The sequence below is a fragment of the Carcharhinus amblyrhynchos genome, chromosome 17, assembly GCF_965287045.1.
Source record: "Carcharhinus amblyrhynchos chromosome 17, sCarAmb.v2.hapA, whole genome shotgun sequence".
NCBI classification, from domain to species: Eukaryota; Metazoa; Chordata; class Chondrichthyes; order Carcharhiniformes; family Carcharhinidae; genus Carcharhinus; species Carcharhinus amblyrhynchos.
In genome coordinates, this window is record NC_137340.1 from 39,096,905 (window position 1) to 39,122,307 (window position 25,403).

General features: G+C 41.8%; 1 protein-coding gene across 1 annotated transcript in view; it reads left to right on the forward strand.

The window, feature by feature from the left end:
• Positions 1–4,637: 4,637 nt before the first annotated feature.
• Positions 4,638–25,403, forward strand: part of slc18a2 (solute carrier family 18 member 2) — a 44,503-nt gene continuing 23,737 nt past the window's right edge. Inside the window, exons 1-6 of the mRNA XM_080205304.1 lie at positions 4,638–4,687; positions 4,895–5,045; positions 9,091–9,439; positions 13,785–13,843; positions 15,459–15,542; positions 15,998–16,090. Coding sequence (XP_080061430.1) covers positions 4,922–5,045; positions 9,091–9,439; positions 13,785–13,843; positions 15,459–15,542; positions 15,998–16,090 — 709 coding nt within the window. The 5' untranslated portion in view covers positions 4,638–4,687; positions 4,895–4,921. The remainder of the gene's footprint in view (positions 4,688–4,894; positions 5,046–9,090; positions 9,440–13,784; positions 13,844–15,458; positions 15,543–15,997; positions 16,091–25,403) is intronic.

Here is a 25,403-nt window from a genome sequence, read left to right on the forward strand (position 1 = left end):
TTGCCTCTTGATTTTTTTTTACAATTCTTTGGGTGCTTTCTATATCTTCCACTCTGAAAACAGGTACCAAATATTTGTTCAAAGTATGCTATTTCCTTGTTTCCCATTATTAATTCCCCAATCTCACCCTCTAGGCGCCAGTGTTTACTTTAGCTCCTCTCCCTTTATATATATCTGTAAAAGCTGTTACTCTCTGGCTTTTTATTCCTTGCTAGTTTTCTCTCATAAACCAGTTTCTTCCTTTTTATTATTTTTAAGTCATCCTTTCCTGGTTTCTAAATTTTTCCCAATCTTCTGGGCTATCGCTAATCATTACAACAAACTGAATTTAGATTTTGATCTGCCAAACCAAGATAATGTCCCACTGTTTTATTGATTTCATCCTTTATTAACAAAGCCACCCCACCTCCTTTCCCTTTCTTCTTGTCCTTCTGAAATGTTAAACCCTTAAATATTCAGGTCTCAGCCTTGGTCATTTTACAACCATGGGCAGGATTTTCTAGCCATCCTCACCTTGCAACCAAAAAATCCTGCCCGAAGTCAATGGACCTTTGCATGGCTCCCACACCCCACCACCCCCTCTTTGCATGGTTCCTGTCTGCTGTGATTCCTGAGGCAAGCGGGATGGGAAAATTTGCCCCCAACATCTCTGCAATGGTTGCAATACCATATTCATTGTTTTTCTATTTCAATTCATTAATTATGTTAAGAATGTTCATGCACTCAGATAAAAAAATACCATTTTTCCCTCCTCTAGCCTTATTTGCTGATGCACAATTAACTTAGCATGCTTTTTTTTATTTGTTGAGGTGATGGGATGTCAGGGCCAATATTTTTGCCCATCCCTAATTGCCTTTGAACTCAGTGTCCCATTCAGAGGGCACTTAAGAATCAACCACATTGCTGTGAGTCTGGAGTCGCATGTCAACCAGGCCAGGTAAGGACAACAGATTTCCTTCCCCGAGTAAACCAGATTGGTTTTGATGACAATCAACAATTGTTTTATTATTAGACTTTTAAATCCAGATTTTTACTGATTTGAAATTTCACCACCTGCCATGGAGGGATAGGAACCCAGGGTCCCATAACACTGCCTTGAGTCTCTGGATTGCTAGTTGAGTGACAATACCACTACATCACCACCTCCCCATCTCATAGCACAAAGGCAGATGATTACGGTTTTGATTTGATTTGATTTAACATACAGTGAAAAGTATTATTTCTTGCGCTCTATACAGACAAAATATACCGTTCATAGAGAAGAAAATGAGAGCATGCAGAATGTAGTGTTACAGACATAGCTAGGGTGTAGAGAAAGATCAACTTAATGTGTGGCAAGTTCATTCAAAAGTCTGACAGCAGCAGGGAAGAAGCTGTTCTTGAGTCGGTTGGTACATGACCTCAGACTTTTGTATCTTTTTCCCAAAGGAAGAAGGTGGAAGAGAGGATGTCCGGGGTGCGTGGGGTTGCTTTGCCAAGGCAACAGGGAGTGTAGACAGGATCAATGGATGGGAGGCTGGTTTTTGGTTGTTGGTGATCAGTATTCCATCCCCAGGATGTCATTGTAGGAGTTCCTCAGGGTAGTGCTATAGGTCCAACTATCTTCAGCTGCATCATCACTGAACTTCCTTCTATCATATGGTCAGAAATGGGGGTGTCCACTCATGTTTGCAGAGTGTTCGGTACCATTTGCAATTCCTTAGATACTAAAGCAATCTGTGCATACATGCAGCAAGACCTCAATAACATTCAGGCTTGGGCATTTAAATGACAATTAACTTACCCAAAAGTGCCAAGTAATAACCAACTCCAATAAGAGAGAATCTAAGCATCTCTCTTTGATGTTTAACAATATTATCATCACTGAATCCACCACCATCAAAATCCTGGGTGTCGCCATTGATCAGAAAGGCAACTGGGCCAGCCTTATAAATACTGTGGCTCCAAAATGCAGATAAGGGGTTAGTAATTCTGCGGTAATTTGCTTCCTGACTCCCCCAAATCAGTCCACCATCTATGTGCTGCATACAGGAGTGTGGGGGAATATTCTCCACTTGTCTGGATGTTTGTTGCTCCATCAACACTCAAGAAGCTGAACACAATTCAGCACAAGGTTGCCCAATTAAACACCACTCTATTCACCAGCTTAAACAGCCACTTCCTCCACTGCAGGTGCATGGTGGCATTAGGGTTACCATTTACAAGATACATTGCAGCAACTCAACAAGTCTTTTTCAACTGTACCTTGAACTCATGAGCTCTACCACCTAGGAGGATAAGGGCAGCAGAGACACAGGAATATCAGCATCTGCAAGTTTCCTTCCAAGTCACATGCCATGCTAATATTGAACTTTTTGGTATTTCTCCACTGTCACTGGGTCAAAATCCTGGAACTCCCTTTCTAACAAAATTGTGATTCTACCCGCATCAGATGCATTGCAATGGTCAAAACTTCCCACCACCTTCTCAAAACAAATTAGAGGTAGGCAATATATACTGGCCTTACCATCCCATGAATGAATGAAAGAAAATGTTAAACCATAAAACTACAGCATGAGTTCTCTCCAGTGCTAGGTCTTATTTATTGTCTATTTTACTTCATGTAAACTATCATGAGACAGTGGGCTGGGTTTTATGGTAGGAATATCAATAAGGCTAACAGAACTTGCTTTGAATTATGAGAAAATTGAATATCAACATCAGGTAACTGCACATGCAGTTAAAGGTGGAAATGATAAAGTTACTGTCTGAGATGCAACATTCCTTCAAAACTCTCCTGAAAATGGTATCTTGTTACCTAGCTCAATACATTGAATGGCATGAAGTCACTACACTGGCATCAGAAATGTGAACTACACCCAACAGAACAAGTGTATGTACTTTTTCAGCAGTGTGGTATGTTTTAGTTACTGAAGACCAACTTCTCTGGCACTGAAATTCAATGGTTATAAGCATGGTGTCGTATTCCTTTATATCTTAATAATTGTTGGAATTTTTTTAAAGTTACTTTTAAGTTGGATTTTTTTTGTGCCTCTCAAGCCAATAGTTTTTCCTTTCGCTCCCTTTCATTTTCGGTACTGTACTGGACATCGAATTAAATATCCTAATGAACACTCTGCACTGCCATTGACTAATCTTCAATATGATTAAGGAAATACACAATTGCTTGCCCTATCACATGGATCCCAGTTCCTCTGTTGAAGACACCATTCTTTCGATAGTTGTCTGATAGCAACCTACAGTGCAAAAAACCCATAGAAAATTTATGCAAGTCTAATGAACATCCTTAACTTTAAAGTCCGGCCCAACCATCTATGCCATTACATTGCAAGATAATTGATGAAAAAACTATTGGGCTAAAAGTTCACTAAGGACCTAATGGTACATATGTAAAAGTTAATATAAAATTCTTCACCATGATGAAATATTTAGACACACGAGATGCAATAGCAATTTAGTCAGCTAATTAAATAAAACTGTCTTGTTGGTGAATGTGCATGTGTTTTAGTCTTTAAAATCTCCTATTACAAGGTGGTGATTTAGTTTTATTTAGTCAAATCAATAGATGTGTTTACCCATTAAGAATTCCAATTCATCACTCAAGGCAACATTAACCCTGACATTGTAGGTAAAGTTTATTATTAATCACAAGTAGGTTTACATTAATACTGCAATGAAGTTACTGTGAAAATCCCCTAGTCACCACACTCTGGTGCCTTGGGTACACTGAAGGAGAATTTAGCATGGCGGATGCACCTAACCAGCACATCTTTCAGACTGTGGGAGGAAACTGGAGCACCCAGAGGAAACCCATGTAGACACAGGGAGAACATGTAGACTCTGCAAACAGTGAACCAAGCCAGGAATCGAATCCGTGTCCCTGATGCAGTGCTAGCAACTGTGCCACCGTGCCACCCCACCTTGGTTGTGGGGAGTGGATACACGCCCTACTTTCCTGTCGTCTTTAGCAATGATCAGAGCGCGAAAGAATTCAATAGAAAATGTTGTTTTCTGATCTGAGACCAATCACTCTGGTAGCTACAAAGTGGGGACTGTGAAGGGGAAAAGACACAAAAACAGAAAATGCTTGAAAATCTCAGCAGCTCTGACAACATCGGTGGAGAGAGAATAGAGCAAACGTTTTGAGTCTAGATGGCCCTTCGTCAGAGGCGAGGAGACAATTTGATACATTGGCAAAAATGGGATTAATTCTACATAGTTGGGAGATCAGGGTAGAGGGAGTACTTCAATTGTTAATTTTGCTTGTTAATAGTAACTACAGGTCGCCTCATGTCAGAAATGACATAGTGTTTAGTGTGCAAACAGCGTGTTTGCAGTTTCAGTGAAATTACCTTTCCCGTTAGCTCTTCTGCAGTATCAACGGGCTGGCTCAATTTGGAGGGAATGCTGCACGTTTATTAAAATAGAATATGAACTTTGATTCTCTCAGTGGAAAACTATCGGAATAAAGTCTGAGCTGATGCGGATTGGCCCGCTGTTTGTTAATGATCGCACCATTCAGCGCCTTATCAAGCGATTCCCTCCCACGTAAAGCCAGGCACTGAATGTGGAGAATCAGCGTCACTGGCCTCGACCTGCCCACTGGCTGCATGGCTCTCTATCACAGTTGGAGCTATCGGAGATAGAAGCTCTTTTTAATTCCCCAGCCACTGCATTTCAAATCCAGGTGAGTGACGGCTGTACAAGATCTGAGTTCTTGAACCCTCTGCTGTTATTTTGTGATCTTGCATTGCAACAGCAAGAACTTAGCAACATTGTAGTTGTAACATGTTATTCAGAAGGATCATGAAGGGCAGTCTGTCATTCGCTTTGTCATTCATTATCCTTACTGTCTCCTGTGCTTTTACTAATACGATTTTTCCCACCCCTCCAGGTGTTAGTCTGAGCGGCGCGAGTGGTGATGGAGAGGCTGGGAGAGTTTAGTTTTTTGCGCTGGCTAAGAGAAGGTCGGCAGTCTCGGAAGCTGATTCTGTTCATAGTGTTTATAGCCCTGCTCCTGGACAACATGCTGCTGACAGTGGTGGGTAAGTAAAATGAGTCAAAGTGGGGCTGGGGTTGTAAGAGCATCCTGTGCTCCTGGGGATCAAATCAAGTCATGGTACATTTAACACTGATTTAAAGAGGGCGGGTGTTTATGACAACCAGAAATGAACGTTGAAATTCGGTGTTCCATGGAAGCTGTAGAAAATATCTTTTTTTAATGTTAAAATGTCCTTTCAATTGTTTAGCCATGACATAAGCAGGTGGCCTGCGCATATTAGGATCTCGCCTAATATATGGACAACACTTCGGACATATCAAGCCTATCACAGTATTTAAACAACAGTTTTGTTCTGGTATAAAATGTATCAGATTGATGTTCTTATGCGAGAAGCGAGCAGCGTGGGGTTACTCTGCACCAGTTGTGCAGTAACACAGCTAGCCTCCAGTTGGGGTCAGTGCACACTGCTTTGAACATAATTGTAACTTTTAAACGAACCCCTCCCTCCGCCAAACAAAACAGCCCTGTGCGTCGGTGCTACTTTACTAACTGATTTAGTATGTTCAGGGGAAATGAAACGAGACTTTGTATCAACCACGGCATGGTGCGCCGGATAGTCAGTGTTTGACTAACTATGTCATGACCACCCTACCATTGTGCGCGCTCTGTACACGGCCGCGATGTGATTGATGGTGACAGTGTGGTCCTTGGAGGACACACGGACAGTCCAGATCCCATTTCTCTGTGGTTAGTTTACTCGAGAATCTTTTCTATGGGTTCAACACTGATCTGTTTCGGATTATAAACACTGTAGGGATTGCAACTTGTTTTCGGTTAATAGACTCAAAAGGAAGTCCAATTTCCTTCGAATTATTGGCACTGTCATTTCTGGAGTCAGCGGCCGTTGCTTTGAAAGAACTGTCCGATTAATTCCCCACCTCAAACCCCACCAAATGAGTTATCTTCAAACCAGGTGTTCTTAAAGTTTCCTATAGAATCTGGTCTATTATTCAGCCAGTGAATCCCAGAATTTCAAGATTTTTTGGGGGGGAGGGGAGATTCCCGGGGATCCCAGTCCCGCTCCCTCTCTTGTTACATCTACCAATTATTTTAAATCTCTCATCTTTGGTACTGACCAGAGAAACGCTTTCTCCAACAAAACCCCAGTGAATTTTGGAAACTGCTTTTCGGTCCCTCTCTAACCCACTCCAGGGAGAAGAATCCTAGCCTTTCTCAAACCCTCCGTTTTTCAAAACTCCCTCAGTGCATTCGCATTCTGTAAATCCCCTTTACGTCCCCCCCACCGCCTCCCCAAGACCTGAACATCCTCCTAATGTGTGTAAATTGATTGCAGATTATAGACATTGTAAAGCCCGTATCTTGTTTCAGATTATAGGGCCTGAAGGGACTTTATCGTAGTTCTGATTATAAACAGTAGGGACTGTAATTTGTTGCCTGTTATAGACACTGTAAGAGGTTTGTAATTATAGATAGTGATTGAACACCTAGAAATGTTCAGTTGTTCCGACATGAATTTATAAAGAGTATGTCATGCCTGGTGAATACGATTGACCTTTTCTGGAAAAGTGACTAACATAGTGGACATGAGTGTCTCTGGAACTTTCTGCAGATATTTAATAACATCCCTCACAAGAAACTTTAAAATTTGAAGCTCACAGAATTGATGGCAAATTATTGAGCAGTTAAGATAGAGAGCGGGGGTAATGGGCAGGTATTCTCATTGGCAGGATGTGACTGGTGGTGTCCCGCAAGGATCTGTGTTATGGTCTTAATTATTCTCTGTATCCATTAGTAATTTAGAGCACAAAATAAAGAATCACAAATACAAGTTTACCAATGATACAAAGATAGACGGCGCTGTAATATGTTATAGATTGAGAGTGTAGGGTTATCCACTTCAGGTTAACAAAAGGACCTGTGTATTTGCTGTCTGCAGAAAGTCCAGAAGCTGATGGTCTGAAAGCAATGGATGTCCAAAGAAAAAGAAAATTACAGCACATGAACAGGCCCTTCGGCCCTCCAAGCCTGCACCGATCATGCTAAGATCTCTAAAAGGTCATGGGCGGGTATAAAATAGAATCAAAGGGAAAATGGCCTTTACATCTTGAGCATTTGAGTACAACGGGGTGGAAGTTGTGCTAAAATCTACAAAAGCCTGGTTAGGTCACACCACATCTTCGAAAGACTGGATTGGACGTGGATGAAATGCAGTGAAGATTTGTCAGAATGATGACGTTAAAACTGAAAATATACTAACTACAACGAGGGTTATAGTCCTTGGAGTTTAGAAGAGTAATGGTGATTTGATCAAACATTTCGAAGAGGAATTGATTGAGAACTAGCTATGCAAACTAGTGCTAGGGAACACAGCCAAATCTTTCCACGTTGAAGTTAGGAAACATTTTTACATTCCAAAAGTTTAGAACTTTTAACAAAACGGCAACGGAGGCTAGGTCCATTTTAAATCTGAAATTGATATTACCAAGGGATATGCGGTGGATATGGGTTTATGGAGTTGGGTCACAGTTTACGAATAATTTTATTAAATTGAATGGTGGAAGGGGCTGAAGGTGGGTCACCCGCTCCTTTCCCCACACTTCAACCATTTATTTCAGATTGTAAACACTTAAAGGTATGTCATTTGTATCGGATTGGAAACACTGGGGGTCCTAAGTTGTTTCCAATGACGGAAAGTATCGTTTTGCTGGAATGTTATTGATGAAATAACCTGTTCGACCATCAAGCAACAATCATGCTCATCCATTTTAATCTCTGGAAGCAGATATTAAGCAACTTCAATAAACCGCCTTTTCATCGCTGCTTTATGTAAGTGATCCAGTTAAAACAATGGAAGTTGACAATCTGATTGCGGACAGAATTGAAAGTTCTGGAGTTGGGCTGCCGGTTACTTTTCGTGCATTTCATTCCGATTGTTTAATCTTCATCTATTCCGTATCGTTCTTTGATGGGCAGCCGGAGTGAAAGTTGTCTCGATCGACTGAAGGGTATGCAATGAGTTCACAACATTGGAACTAGTGGGCTAATACTTCTCACGTTTTAAATTCGGATTGATGAACGCATTATTGCAACGACAAGGGTTCACGCAACGAGCAAAAAGACAACAGTGGGGAAGAAAGGGAGTGAAATTGTTGTTTGCGGATGAGGACTGTTGGATTAAATGATTCGCCTGCATGCTCCAATATGAGCGGAGCACAAAATATGCTGTAAATGTAACTAGAGGGGACTCACTCTGTCCTAATCATAATACGGCACAATCCCTCTAAAACAAACAACTATTGTCAATGTTGAACGCGACTAAAACTTTTGATCCTTTTCTATATGCCCTTAGACTTTTTTTTAAGAAGCAGGTCATTGAAAGACGCAGATTGTTTGGTGTTATTTTGCTAAGTATATTTACTGTATATTTGATGTCCGTGTGCAATGGAGAACCAGTGACTAAATAACCCTATTTGTACAGCAGAAACAAGGATACATAAGGTGTGCTGTCCGAACGCCTTTTCCACTCCAAACTGAAGAAATATCAGAATATGTAGTGTAAAACATGACAGCATATACTGTAGCCACACTTTATCCAGCACATCTTCTATTGATAGGCAGAGGGTCCAAATTCAATATTGAATTCCCAACGGAAAAAGTGAAAACAATAACTAATCGCACAAACCGACTGAGAAATCGACACCCCACGCACATCAGTAACAATTGAAATAGAGAGACCATTTCATTTCTACGGTTCAGAATGACCTGGACTCAGTTCTAAATGCACACTCCTTTTCTATTCCAGGGTTAGTGTATAATGCCAACATTCATCGGGGGGGAAAAATGCAAGTTTGAAGGTGTTGTCCAGGTTCCTTGCACCAGTGTTAGGAGTTGAATTTGTTCCATTTGTCGGCGGAAGATTAGAGAAATACTGGCTGAGCGGGGCTTGCCCACATCCAAGCTGTATCTTTACAACCACGTTGTCACCATGTGTCTTGTGTGCTTACAGGGATGAGCTGCTAGAGTTTTTGGTGCTTGTTTGAAAGTGTAACTGCTGTAATGTTTTGCAGTGCCCATCATCCCCAGTTACCTGTACGCTCTTCACCACCAATCACTGGAAGAAAGCCCGACCCAGGCCCCGGGAGCTGTTTCCGCCACTCGATTCCAGAAAATATTTTCCTATTATGACAACACGACAATGACAACGGAGCCGGAGAGCGAGGGAGGAGAGAGGGGGAAGGGATTGAGAACGATGCAGCCCTCTGTGGCCAACATGACTGAGGCAGCCGAATCCAACAGGAGCTGTTTAAATAAGGATCAGGACTTGCTGAATGAGAATGTCCAAGTTGGTTTGTTATTCGCCTCAAAGGCCACAGTGCAGCTTGTGACAAACCCCTTCATAGGGCCGCTGACAAATAGGTGAGTAACTGGGTCTTGCAATAAAACTTACACTCCATGTGGAATCTTCTGGAATAAACGATTGTCCTTCGGAATAAACAGACCATCTCAATGGGTAAACAGTGATGCAAACCTGAAATTATTTTAAAAAAAATAAACTGCTGGAAATTCCCCCAACAATACAGGCACGAGAAGAGAACAACAAATGCTGGTCTAGCCAGCGATTCCCATCAGTGAATTAAAAAGTCACTTCCCCAAGTTTTAAACCCTCTCAGAAATGAGAGCTCGACACTGGAATGATTGTCTATCTGTTCTCTCCATGGATGCTCACTGCGCTATTTCCAGTTCCTGGTCTGAACCACTCGAACATGCTGCATTTTACTCTCCCCAGTCTTTAACCTCACCATATACATTTTACATTTTGTAATGGCGACAATTCTATTGCACAGTCTATCTCCCACTTTGTGAGATATAAAAATCAGATTGTCACTTCAACTTGCAAGTTGTTGATCAAATGGAAGTTGATCAAATAGAAACCTTGCTTCTTGTAAAAGTACATAGACATCATGTGGAACCTGCTGGATGTATACATGAAGAATAGAATAGATGGAGAAAAGGGTAGATGGATGCACTCATTGGGTGAGATTGAATAAATAGTGTAGAAGCTCCTGAGTAGCAGAAACAATAGCATAAGCTGGTTGAAACAAATAGTTAGCTGGAAATTTTGCATAATGTGAGCTTTGACAATTTTTGAAATGCACAGTTAACAGTAAGTTACAGTTTAAAGTTCCTCAGTCAGTGTACTTTGTACTTTACATTCAATCTACATATAACTTGCCTTTTTGGCAACATCTGGAAAAGTCTGACATTAGAAATCTAGATCAGTGCACATTTCTACAGTCATTTGGATAAAGGAGTTTCAAAACAAGACAGACTACATCACTACACAAAACCAGGACTTAAAAACTGAGTGGGTGCAACTATGATGTATATTTTTATCTTTTATCTTTGAATAGAGGGTGTGATCCAGCTAGCCATATTCTGTTTCTTGAACTCTATTCAGATGATGTCCATGAGGCAAAGATAAAAGAGTACCAGAATGAGCCTTAGCTCACCTTCACCTGCCAATATGGAATAAAAATATTTCCAGACACAATCACAGCTTCCTACAGTGCCAGAAGAGGCTATTTGGCCTTCAAGTCCGCACTGATGCATGAAAGGCCCTGACCTGCCCACCTAATTCCACTTGCCAGCACTTGGCCCATAGCCTTGAATGTTATGATATGCCAAGTACTCATCCAGGTACTTTTTGAAGGATGAGAGACATTCTGTCTCACTACCTGCCCAGGCAGCGCATTCCAGACCATCACCACACTCTAGGTAAAAAGGGTTTTTCTCAAATCCCCCCTAAACCTCCCATCCCTCACTTTTAACTGACCCTTAACCCTCATAATTGACCCTTCAACTAAAGGGAACAACTGCTTCCTAACCAGCCTGTCCATGCCCCTCAATCTTGAAGAGGTCACCCCTCAGTCTTCTCTGCTCCAGAGAAAACAACACAAGCCTATCCCACCTCTTTTAATAACTTAAATGTTCCATCCTAGGCAACATTCTGGTGAATTTCCTCTGCACCACTTTCAGTGCGATCATATCCTTCCTATAATGTGGTGACCAGAACTGCACACAGTACTCCAGCTGTGGCCTCCCAAAGTTCTATACAACTCCATCATGACCTCTCTGCATTTGTAATCTGTGCCCAGATTGATAAAGGCAGTTGTGTCATATGCCTTTTTCACCACCCAATTATCCTGCCTTTCCGCCTTCAGAGATCTATGGACAAACACACCAAGGTCCCTTTGTTCTTTGGAAATTCCCAGTGTCAGACCTTTCGTAGTATATTTCATTGTCAAATTACTCCTTCCAAAGTGTATCACCTCACACTTTTCAGGGTTAAATTCCACCTGCCACTTATCCGCCCATTTGACCATCTCATCTTTATGTAACCCAAGACTCTCAACACTTAACCACTTAGCCAATCTTTTTGTCATCAGCAAAATTACTGATCCAGATCCCCAGATAGTCATCTATGTCTTTTATATAAATGAAGAATTGAGACCCCAGCATGGATCCCTTTGGTATGCCACTAATCACTGGCCTCCAGTCACTAATGCTGCCACTTTGTCATCACACTATCCCTAAGCCAATTATGAATCCACATCATCAGATCATCCTGTATCCCATGTATATTTGCCTCAAGTCTTCCATGTGGGACGTTGTCAAAGGCTTTGCTGAAATCCATGAAAACTACATCAACAATACCCTCATCTACACATTTGGTTACACGCTCAAAAATTCAATCCAAATTGTTAGACGTGACCTCCCTCTGACAAAATCATGCTGACTGTCCATGATCATATCTTGCCCCTCCAAATGGAGATAGATTCTGAAGGGGAGAATCTTTTATAGTGGCTTCCTAACCACAGACATGAGACTCATTGTCTCTACAACTTTTCTTAAATAGTGGGACTACATTAACTGTTCTCCAGTCCTCCTGGCACCTCCCCAGTGACCAGGGAGGAATTAAAAATTTGGGTCAGAGCCCCTGCAATCTCCTACTCACCTCCCATAACAGCCGGGGACACGATCCAGCCAGACCTGGAGATATTTCCACTTTTAAACCCAGCAATACCTCCAATCCCTTGTCACGGCTTATGACAATTTGCTCAAGAACCTCACAGTCTCTCTCCCCAAGTTCCATAACTACCTCCTCATTCTCATGGGTGAAGACAGAAGTGAAATATTTAACAGTTTTAACACCCAATCAATATCCTCTGCCTCTGCCCACAGATTTTCCCCTCGGTCTTTAATGGGCTCTACTTTTTCCCTGGTTATCATCTTCCCATTGATATACTTACAGAATATCTTAGAATTTTCCTTACTTTTACCAGCCAGAGCTTTCTCATATGCCCTCTTTGCTATCCTAATTGATTGCTGAAGATCCATCCTGCACTTTCTGTACGCCACTAATGCTCCCACAAACTTACTCCCCTTATACTTGTTAAAAGCCTCTCTTGTGACAATGTGTCACAAACATCAGCCTGTATAGTTTCAAAAGGGGTTGTATCCATATTTGTGCACATTACAGAAAAGCACTGTGTTAATTATATGTGTATGTATTACTGTCAATGTTTGTACTCCTGTAGACAGAAGAGAGTGGTTATTTTTGAGTGAGTGAATATATGTTTGAGAGATCAGAAACAACATGTCTATGTCTAATAGCAGGAAAGATTGTTTGTGGTGGGTGGATGATGGGTGGAATATGTCTATGTACAACAGCAGAAGAGGCTATTTGTATCTGAAAGTGACAGGGCTTGTGTGATAGCAATAGCCAACACATACAAGATGACAGCAGAGTGTATATGTGTGTCTCTGATAGTCTAACAGAATGTGTATTGCAAAGGAAGATGTGTTCATCACAATGGTAGGAGAAAATATGCCGATGATAGCAGGTGAGAGCATACGTGTCTGATATGTGTAAACATGTGATAGCAGGACGGAAAATTTGCTTGGTGTACACACCAATACAAATAATTGATTACTCAACAGATTGAGATAGCATGACATTGTTTCAAGCATGGATTTCGAAAAATTAACTTAATGGTGTGGTCATTACAAAATGAAGTGTATTCTGATCTTAAGTAACCATCTTTGCCTATTTTATTCCACGAACATACCAGCGCCTATTCAAAATACCAGCTGGCAAGAGTTTATCTTGCAAATAATAAAGTTCAGCAGTTTAAAACAGAATCAAACAAAACTTTTTTTTTTAATTCACTCATGGGACATGGGCATCGCTGGCTGGCCAGTATTTATTGCCCATCCCTAGTTGCTCTTGGAGGCTAATTGAGAGCCAACCACATTGCTCTGCTTGGGAGTCACACGTAGGCAAATTTCCTTCCCTGAAGGACATTAGTGAACCAGATGGGTTTTCCCGACAATCGACAATGGTTTCATGGTCATCAGTAGATTCTTAATTCCAGATTTTTTTAATTGAATTCAAATTCCACCACCTGCTATGGCGGGATTTGAACCAGGGTCCCCAGAACATTAGCTGAGTTTCTGGATTAGTAGTCTAGTGATAAAAGCACTTGGCCATCACCTCCCCTATACCGCCTGTGGTATAGTATTTTTGCACATCAAATTGCTGATTGTATAGCAGATACATATCATATCACTATGCAGATAGTCACAATGTTCTTTGCATATGAGATGTCTGTTTAGAAAGGAACATCTTCCTGCTGTAAATTATTCTATACAATGGTTAAGTACTTTTTTGACTACATTAATTGGATTTTTTTGTTTCCAGGATAGGATATCAAATTCCAATGTTTGCAGGGTTTATCATCATGTTTATATCAACAGTTAGTAAGTATTTAAAGTTTATTTTTTGTTTAGCCAGAACAATTAAGCTTTGAATCCTTAATGAGATTGTGGGCATAGAGTCTTTTTAACATAATCGCAGATACATGTGATTAATAAACATCCCATTTGTTTGCACTTTATTTTTGAGAATGCTATTCAATTTGAATGATAATAAAAGCTTTATCTGGCCTTTGCTATGGCAAAGCTGAATTGGGTAAAAAGTCTGACAACACCAGGTTTTAGTCCAACCTATTTATTTGATAATATACTCACAAGCTTTCGGGGTTAGCCCCTTCGTCAGGTGAATGGAGAGTTCTGGCCTCAGACAGAGCATATAAAGCACAGAGAGTAAGGGGCTAACCCCGAAAGCTTGTGAGTATATTATCAAATAAATAGGTTGGACTAAAACCTGGTGTTGTCAGACTTTTTACTGTGTTTACGCCAGTCCAACGCCGGCATACCCACATCAAAGCTGAATTGACCATGAAACTATAGATCAGTAATTTTTTGGTTTAGCTTAGTTGGCTGGACAACTGGTTTATGGTGCAGAGTGACGCCAACTGTATGGGTTCAATTCCCGTGCCAGCTGAGATCATTACAAAGGCTCCACCTTCTCAGCCTTGCCTCTTGTCTGAGTTGTGGTGTTCTTTTGATTAAATCACCACCTGTCAGCTCTGCTCCTCAAAGGTGAGGGCAGTCTATAGTCATCTGGGACTATGGTGACTATACTTACCTTTTTAACTCGAGCTGGGAACAGGGAAGTCAGTACAGAACCCTAGAGTTTGGGATTCCCCCAAACTTGTGGAATTTTAGCATCAAGTATGTGTGACACTACCAGTCAGTTCTCCACTAGGAAGCCGGTCTGATTAACAAGCTTATTTTCTTTCCAGTTTGGCAGGGATGGGTGATATCTTCACCTGGTGAGGTTGGTCAGTGGAGGCAGGGGAGAGGAATGCTGTGCTGAGAGTGGGTCAATCCAAAGGAGGGGGTTAGGGGCTGTTCAATCAGGGTGGGAAATGGGGGTAATCCAGGGTCCTGGCTGGGTGATGTTGGAGGTCTTGTGCGTAGTGGTGTAGGATGGATGAGGGTGGGGGTTGGGGGTGGGCGCATGGTGGTGGTTTGGAGAACTCAGAGATTGAAGGAGTTGGGAGGGTGAAATTCGAGGCTCAGGGGAGGTGGGTTCAGAGGCCTCAAGCCTTCATGCTGGATTCAGCAGATGTAATGGCACACTCTTCATGAATGTGGCAGACGTAAACTGTGAGGACATATTACTGCCAGGTTTTTGGAGATTTACGGAATTCAGCAATCCTCAATTAAATACAAAAAGCTGAATAACAATGAGGTTTGTAACTTTGTTATATATTTAAAATTCCAACCAACCTTCTTGGAGTGGGCTGGTGACCCACTCACCACTTTGCCTCTGTTAGAGCTGGAAGTGGGTGGGTTGGGGTTAGGTTTTGGGCCAGAATTTTGATTTTTAAAACTTTCGCTCCCACATGATCTAAACCCATTGATTTTTATAGTTATCAACCACCACCTCCACCCCCGCCCTATAACTTTAAAAACTTTTGAATTAATTGTGCTTGGATAATACTCGTCCATCTTTTTATTCCTACAGTGTTTGCTTTCTCAAAGAGTTACGTACTACTATTCTTAGCCCGGTCTCTCCAGGGTATAGGATCCTCATGTTCCTCTGTGGCAGGTAAGAGACAATTGTCAAAGTATCAGGAAAGTAATAACATCTCTATTAGAGTAATCTCCCATGTAGCTATCATACCATTTTGCCAGAAATGTTAGCCTGACAACTACCCGTAATTCAATATCGATCATAATACATACATAAGCCTCATTGCTGTTACATTTTCCAGTTGCTTCAAAGTGCAATTAATTTTCGGTTTAAATCAAATATACATTTAATATTTTCCTGGATCACAATCCTTCCAGCTTTCCTTTGGAATGTGATTTTACATTATTTAAATATTGTGCAATATTTGGCCATTGGAACTTCAGTGTGACATATTCTGTATTTACATAACAAAGCTAGACCGACATTTTACTTCATTGAGAAGTCATGTTGTCATCCCAGTTTCAACGACATTAGTATTTAGCATTATGCAATATTTACACAGGCTGACAGATATCTCTTTTCTCACACAGGCATGGGGATGCTGGCCAGTGTTTATACTAATGATGAAGAAAGAGGCAATGCTATGGGTATCGCATTAGGAGGTCTCGCGATGGGGGTTTTGGGTCAGTATCCCTCTAACTGCATGATGTTTGTCTCCTCCAAGAGGAATGCAATTCATCGCCACTGCTTCTTGCAGTTTTCTTAATTTTTCCTACAAAATCATAAATTCTAGAAAGTTTCTAAGTGTACACATAAGCCAGTTGCTGTTCTGAGAAAGCACAGCAAGATTGCAATAAACTCTTGATTTATCCAACAATAGTAATTGGTTTTTGATAAGTGAACAGAATATTACTGACAATTGAGACTGAATGCAAGATCTGATTTAGAATCTTCAGGACTTGAATGAGACTACTTAGGATTTCTTTAGTCCAATTTAAGTGTTTAAACTCAGAATAGAGGCAAATGCAAGTTATTTGGCCTTGTTAGCTGATCCAATCACAAAGACTTTCCCTCCACATTGATTTGGTGTGCACATTTAGAAATTTTCATAAATCGCCATTATATGTTGGAAGCCAATTCAGACAACAGTGGTCGACATGATGCTGTATAAAGTAAAGTCAAAGATTCAGGACCAAAGTGTCAGCTAACTCTCATAGAATCCAACAGTCCCCTAGGGGAATTTCACAGTAACTTCATCGCACTGTTAATGTAAGCCTTACTTGTGACTAATAAATAAACTTTAACTTTAACAGTGCAGAAGGAGGCTAACGGCCCATCAAGTCTGTACCAACTACAATCCCACCCAGTCCCCCATGCACTTACCCTAGCCAGTCACCCCTGACACTAAGGGGCAATTCAGCATGGCCAATCCACCTAGCCTGCACATCTTTGGACTATATGAGGAAACTGGAGCACCCGGAGGAAACCCATGCAAACACAGAGAGAATGTGCAAATTCCACATTGACAGTGACCCAAGCTGGGAATCAAATCTGGGTCCCTGGTGCTGTGAGGCAGCAGTGCTAACCACTGTGCTACCATGTTGCCCCTCACTATATGGCCCTACTCTATATGAAGTTATTTGAGATCATTTTGTATAGTTCTTCTGAAATCCTATTTTCCTTGAAATATTGCTGCAGATTTACCTTACCTGTGCAGTTTAATAGCTGCACTCTTTTATGTGGTCTCTTCTTAATCAACTTCTTTCAAGGTCAGGAACTTCTAAGAACGCTGGAAAATTGTTAAACTTCGTGAGGAATATTAATCAAACAAATACCAAATAACTAATCAAGGAAGGAAACCTGGGCACTAAATTTGGTGTGCCTTTACTGCCATATGTCAACTAGTTTTAAAGCTTGAAGTCCAAATGAAATTAACATTTCTCGAAACAGCAACTTGCATTTTATGACTTAAGGCTTGGTCAAAGTGGTAGGTTTTAAGAAGAGTCCTAGAGGAGGAGAGATTGAGTGGTTTTGGAAGGGAATTGCAGAGCTTAAGGGCTGACACAGCTGAAGGAGCAGCTGAAACCATGGATTGAAGTGAGTGGGGAATGCAGAAAAAGTCAGAGTTGAAAGAATACAGAAATCACAGATGGTCGTAGGGCTAGAGACTGGGAGAGGGGATGCCAGTGAGAGATTTGATGAGAATTAAAAATCTTACAAATTATTGTTGCAGACAGAACCACTGTATGTACACAACAACTTTCTGCTCTGTACTTTATCATTCACATTGAATAACCAACACTATGGCTGACATTAAATTTGTGTAATTAAAAAAATTATATATTTCATAAAGTATTTTTGAGGGGTTTTTTTGGTACAGGCAGAAATCATTTGCAGTTTAACTGCATGTGCAGCCATCAATCCCGCTAGGGTATTTGGAGAAAATACTTGGAATAGGAATATATTTCAGAAGGTTTCCATAGTGAGGCAGCAACATTTCTCTATACTTTTGTGTTCTATTTGTGAGTGCGCGACTAATCCCTAAAACATATTGTTACAAAAGCAAAATACTGTGGATGCTGGAATCTGAACCAAAAACAGAAAATGCTGGACAAACTCAGCAGGTTCATGTTGTCCAGTGATGGGGTGCCTCAACTCTGAAATTTAGAAAGGGCCAAAGATTGAAACATTTTTCTGAAACCCAATATTGATGAGGCAATGACTATTTATTTACTGCTTATCCACTATCGAACATGTCCTATCTCTGGGAGCCTCACGGAAATGGTTGGGAACAGGGGAAGCAACTGGTTGTTTGGTAATGAGAATATTTAGTACAGAGAGGTCTGGTGTTTGCTTTTGGTTGTTTCCATATTACCTAAAGATAACTTGCAGTGATCGATACAACATATTATATATCGAGCTATCGAGCAATACTGATGCAGTCTTTAGAGTTAAGTACAGTGATGGTGTTCCCAGATCTGTAAATATACTGGTAGTGATAAGAGTTGTAAAAATGTCTACATATTCTAATGATTCAGTAGCAACTGTGTCAGTTCTCTGCTGCACTACTAGGTATCTTTTCTTCTCAATTCTCTAAAAGTTTTCTTGAGTATTGTTTAAAAAAAGGCATGCCACCAAAGTTTTTCATTTTGCAGTCATCAGGACAGCTACACAAGATAAACCAACAGTAAAAGGAATGACAATTTATACTGCCTGATTGGATGGTAAGTGGATTCTATTGGTGGAGACATTGACATGGAGAATGCAGCAGAGTACAGTTAACTCATAGAATTTCTACAGTGCAGAAGGAGGCCATTTGGCCCATTGAGCCTGCACTGACAACAATCCCACCCAGCCCCTATCCCCGTAATCCCACATTCACCATCCTAATCCCCCTAATCTAGACATCTTGGGACATTAAGGGCAATTTAGCATGGCCAATCAACCTAACCCGCACATCTTTGGACCGTGGGAGGAAACTGGAGCATCTGGAGAAAACCTATGCAGACACGGGGGTGGGGGGGGGGGGGGATGGGATGCAAACTCCACACAGACAGTCACCTGAGGCTGGAAGTGAACCCGAATCCCTGGTGCTGTGAGGCAGCAACTCTAACTACTGTGTAACCATGCTGCCCTGTTAACTGTTAATGGCCAGTTTTTGTTTCAAATTCAGAACAGTTAACAGTTCTCTGCTGCATCCTCAATGGCAAGATGAATGCAAGGGGAGGCAGTGGCATACTGACATTGCCACTGACTAGTAATCCAGAGTCTGTATGATGCAGCAGATAAACAATACACACGAATGAGTAGAAAATGCTAAGCTGTGCATTTACGTACAGCTATCAGCTCGTCAGAAATGAAACAGATTGGCCAGAATGTCATGACTGTTGATGCCAGCAGGATTTTCCCATCCTGTTGCAGTGAACAGAGGTTTGGCTGGGTGCCAAATTCTCCAACCTCGCTGCAGCAAGAGCAAGGCAGAGGTAACCAGTAAGATCATGCCCATAATCTTTAGTAACGCTGAAGAAGAGGTGTCATCGAAGATTTTCAGAACAGCTATGCAGGATAAATTTATACTGCCTGAGAAGAGAGATTTTTATTCATTCATTGGATGAGGATGTCACTGGGATAATGCTCTGGGTTTGAATCCCAGCATGGCAGATGGTGAAATTTAAATTCCATAAAACAATCAGGAATTCTAATGGTGACTATAAAATCACTTCATGTGGTCTGGTCTGGTCTACATGTGACTAGAGATCAACAACAATGTGGATGCCACTCTGTTCAAGGGCAATTAAGAATGGGAAATAAATTGTTGCCCAATTGTTATCCACATCTCACAAATGAATAAAAAAACTCTCTTCTCGGACAGTATAAATTGTTGTTCCCTTTACTGTTGTTTTATCTTGAGTAGCTGTTCTGATGAGTGCAAGATGAAAAGCTTTGATAGCACATTTCTTTTCAACAATATAGAAGATTATCTATTCCATATGTATTTCATCTCTGAGAAGTTAATAACTGCACATAAATGCACAGCTTAGCATTTTCCACTCATTCATGTGTATTATGTTCATCTGCTGCATCATGCACAACTTTCTTTAAAGTCCAGGTTTTCCCAAGGCTTAAAATATTGCTCCTAATATGGGAAGGTTCTTCTCACAAGCCCCAAACATTCCTGTAGGACCATATAGTTTTGGACTGAATGGATCTCACACAAACTGAAAGATTAAAGTTATTTAGTTATTTGGCTGTGTAATCAAGATGCTGCTATTTATGGTTTGAAGATTTAGTTTGGTCTTGAACCTTGTGGCCTTAAAACAATGCATTATATATAAGAGCAGAACCTTTCCCAATTTGTAGCTAATCTTAATTGAAATTCCAAGTTTTGCAGAAGTGGGCAAAGTGATGCCTGAATAGGTAATATGTATACTTAGTGAAGAATGTAAGTATGGTGGTGTCATTTTGATTTCCAAACAAGAATGGTCAATGGGATTGTGTGATGATTCCGCTCATGGGGAATTCTGGATTTTCAACAAGGAAAATTGTTTGGAGATGTCAAAGTAGAGGGAGAGAAAATTAATGGGCAATTACAGAATACTATTGGTAGTGCTCTGGAAGTTGCTTCTACACATTCTTTAAAATAGCTGATGGTATAAGGAGAACTAAACAGGCAGAAATACAGAAACCGTATTGCCATTGGGTGCAAAGAGTGAAAAATGCACAATTGGAGTAGTGACAAAGTAATAGTTTCAGGTATGTGAACACTTTCAGCTCATCTAGTCCACAACTCCATTATATTCTCGGTACATTTCTAATTATATAAGCACTCGGTTATTGACGAGACCTACCTCGTTTGTTCTTCTACCCCATTATTATTCTTTGTTTACTTTCCATTGTCTTTGGCACATTATGGGAGTGTTACTTTTTGACAGAAATATAAACACAAGTTCTTTCTATATATGTTATACATCCCATGGAGCAGACATCAAGCACTTTAAAAGCATTTTTGGATAGTTTGAGTCATGTTGAGATAAAAAAGGAGATGGTATTAGGATTCTTGAGAAACATTAAGGTAGACAAGTCCCCAGGGCCTGATGGACTATATCCCAGAATACTGAGAGGCAAGGGAGGAAATTGCTGGAGCCTTAGAAAGACGGAGATTAAGGGGGGATATGATAGAGGTATATAAAACACTGAAGGGAATAGAGTCAACAGTGGTGGGCTTTTCCCTAGATTGGGGACAATTACGAGAGGTCACAATCAAAGGGTGAGGGGGGAGAAGTATAATTTGGATATGAGAGGAAGGTTTTTCACGCAGAGGGTCGTGGGGGTATAGAACGCGCTACCAAGTAGGGTGGTGGAGGCAGGCACATTGGACTTGTTTAAGGTTTACTTAGATAGACACATGAGCGAAGCAAGGATGGAGGGTTATAGTAGAGGGTATTAAATAGGGTCAGAGCCTCAGGATGACACCGGAAATGTAGTATTACATGTTAACGTGTTGTCTTTTTATTCCACAAGGTCGGTCCACCTTGTTGTCAAACGAGGGGCATGCACACGGTGGGTCGTGCGTGGGCTGCTCTTGGAAGTTCCAGGAGTGGCCTAGCACTTCGTGTCGTTGTGTATGCTTAATCCTGGACCAGCAGATGGGCACCACAACAGCTCAGTGACTATCACTGCTAGCTGTGCAGATACATGGATTTGGGCCTGTGTCTGTGGGAGTTTGCGCATTCTCCCTGTGGTTGCGTGGGCTTCCTCCGGGCGCTCCGGTTTCCTCCCACACCCCAAAGATGTGCTCTTAGGCTGATTGGTGTACCAAATTGACACTATTCTCCCCTGAATCTGGCTACATTAGGGGTTCCACTCACATACACACAGGGCAGGGTAGGTGTGGGAAGATGCGGTGGTGCGGGCTCGTTGGGCCGAAGGGCCTGTTTCCCGTGCTGGGATGTTCTTTGAGAGAAATCTTTGTATCCTCACTGGCTACAGGAGAGATCATGATATAGAGATGCCAACGTTGGACTGGGATAATCACAGTAAGAAGTCTCTCAACACTAGATTAAAGTCCAACAGGTTTATTTGGTAGCAAAATCCACTAGCTTTTGGACCGCTGGCTGCCCCTTCATCGAGTGAGTGGGAGTTGTAATCACAAACAGGGCATATAAAGACACAAACTCAATTTACAGAATAATGATTGGAATGTAATTCTTTACAGCTAATCAAGTCTTAAAGGTACAGACAATGTGAGTGGAGAGAGCGTTAAGCACAGGTTAAGGAGATGTGTATTGTCTCCAGACAAAACAGTTAGAGAGATTTTGCAAGTCCATGCAAATCGTGTGGGTTATAGATAGTGTGACATGAACCCAAGGTCCCGGTTGAGGCTGTCCTCATGTGAGCAGAACTTGGCTATCAGTCTCTGCTCAGCAACTCTGCACTGTGTGTTATGAAGGCCACCTTGGAGAACACTTATCTGAAGATCAGAGGCCGAATGCCCAGGACTGCTGAAGTGTTCCCCAACAGGAAGAGAACAGTCTCACCTGGTGATTATTGAGCAGTGTTCATTCATCCGTTATAAGAACATAAGAAATAGGAGCAGGAGTAGGCCATCTAGCCCTTCGAGCCTGCCCCGCCATTCAATAAGATCATGGCTGATCTGTCGTGGCTCAGTTCCACTTTCCCGCCCTCTCCCCACAACCCTTAATCCCCTCTCTTATCAAGAACCCATCAACCCGCTTCTTAAAAATATTTAGCGAGGCAGCCTCCACCACTTCAACGGGCAGAGAATTCCAGAGATTCACCACCCTTTGAGTGAAGAAGTTCCTCCTCAACTCTGTTCTAAACCGCCTCCCCTTTATCTTGAGGCTGTGCCCCCTAGTCCTACTGTCTTTTTTGAGCGGGAAGAGTCTCTCCACCTCTATCTTATCCATCCCATTCATCATCTTATACGTCTCAATGAGATCTCCCCTCATTCTTCTAAACTCTAACGAGTACAAGCCTAGTTTATTCAGCCTCTCCTCATAGCTCAATCCCCTCAACTCCGGTATCAGCCTAGTAAACCTCCTCTGCACTCCCTCCAGGGCCAAAATATCCTTGCGCAGGTGCGGCGCCCAAAACTGCACACAGTACTCCAGCTGCGGCCTCACCAATGCCCTATACAGCTGCAGCAAGACCTCCCTACTTTTATATTCAATCCCCCTCGCTATGAAGGCCAGCATCCCATTCGCCTTCCTGACCACCTGCTGCACCTGCAAGCTGGGTTTTTGCGACTCATGCACAAGGACCCCGATAGGGTCTGCATGGTCTCCCCAATGTACCATGCCTCGGGACATCTTTTCCTGCAGCGTATTAGGTATACAGCATTGACCGAGTTGCAAGAATGTGGCCAATGTTGTCTACCTGACGTGCTGCAGGAAAGGATGTCCCAAGGCATGGTACATTGGGGATACAATGCAGATCTTACAACAACAGATAAGTGAACACCGCTCGACAATCACCAGGCAAGACTGTTGTCTTCCTGTTGGGGAACACTTCAGCGGTCACGAGCATTCGGCCTCTGATCTTCGGGTAAGCATTCTCCAAGGAGGCCTTCACAACACACAACAGAGTCGCTGAGCAGAGACTGATAGCCAAGTTCCGCACACGAGGATGGCCTCAACTGGGATCTTGGGTTCATGTCACACTGTCTGTAACACCCACGACTTGCCTGGACTTGCAAAATCTCACTAACTGTCCTGTCTGGAGACAATACACATCTCCTGTGCTTAACGCTCTCTCCACTCACATTGTCTGTACCTTTAAGACTTGATTAGCTGTAAAGAATCACATTCCAATCATTATTCTGTAAATTGAGTTTGTATCTTTATATGCCCTGTTTCTGATTAGAACTCAGTCACCTAATGAAGGGACAGCCAGTGCTCCAAAAGCTAGTGGCTTTTGTTACCAAATAAAGCTGTTGGACTTTAACCTGGTGTCGTGAGACTTCTTACAGGGGAGGTCCTAGAGAACTGGAGAAAAGCCAATGTTGTTTCTTCATTTAAGAAGGGTAACAAGAATAATCCAGGTAGTTACAGGCCAATGAGCCTTACATCAGTGATAGGGAAATTATTGGAGAGGATTCTTCGAGACAGGATTTAGTCCCACTTGGAAATAAGTGGATATATTAGTGAGAGGCAACATGGTTTTGTAAAGGGGAGGTCATATCTCATGAACTTGATTGAGTTTTTTGAGGAAGTGACGAAGATGATTGATGAGGGTAGGGCAGTGGATGTTGTCTACATGGACTTCAGTAAGGCCTTTGAAAAGGTCCCAAATGGCAGACTGGTGCAGAAGGTGAAGTTGCATAGGATCAGGGGTGAGCTGGCAAGGTGGATACAAAACTGGCTCAGTCAAAGAAGACAGAGGGTAGCAGTGAAAGGGTGTGTTTCTGAATGGAGGGCTGTGACAAGGGGTGTTCCTCAGGGGTCAGTGCTGGGACCTTTGCTGTTTGTGATTTGGAGGAAAATGTAACTGGATTGATTAGTAAGTTTGTGGATGACACAAAGGTTGGAGGATTTGTGGATAGCAATGAGGACCAGAGGATACAACAGGATATAGATCAGTTGGAGATTTAGGCGGAGAGATGGCAGTTGGAGTTTAATCCGGACAAATGTGAGATAATGCATTTTGGAAGGTCTAATACAGATCGGAAATGTACAGTAAATGGCAGAACCCTTAAGAGTATTGATAGGCAAACGGATCTGGGTGTACAGATACACAGGTCACTGAAAGTGGCAATGCAGATGGAGAAGGTAGTTCAAGAAGGCATATGGCATGCTTGCCTTCATTGGCTGGGGTATTGAGTTTAAAAATGGCAAGTCGTATTGCAGCTTTATAGATCCTTAGTTAGGCCGCAGATGGAATAGTTTTCAATTCTAGTCGCCACACTACCAGAAGGATGTGAAGCTTTGGAGAGGGTACAGAAAAGATTTATCAGGATGTTGCCTGGTATGGTATGCATTAGCTATGAGGAGAGGTTGAAGAAACTTGGTTTGTTCTCATTGGAGTGACGGAGGTTAGGGGGATACGTGATAGAAGTATACAAGATTATGAGAGGCATGGACAAAGTGGATATTCAGAAGTTTTTTCCCCAGAGTGGAAAAGTCAATTACGAGGGGCCACAGGTTTAAGGTGCGAAGGGCAAGTTTTAAACGAGATGTACGAGGCAGATTTTTTTTTAAACACAGAGTACTGGATACCTGGAACTCATTGCCAGGGGAGACAGTGGAAGGAGATACGTTAGTGACTTTTAAGGGACGTCTTGACAAGTACATGAATAGAATGGGAATACAGGGATGTGGTCCCCAGAAGGATGGGGGTTTTAGTTAAGTCAGGCAACATGGTTGGTGCAGGCTTGGAGGGCCGAAGGGCCTGTTCCTGTGCTGTAATTTTCTTTGTTCATTTTATTGTCTGTAAAGGGTAGTCAGTGTTTTATAGGTACTGAGATAGCCACATAACCTG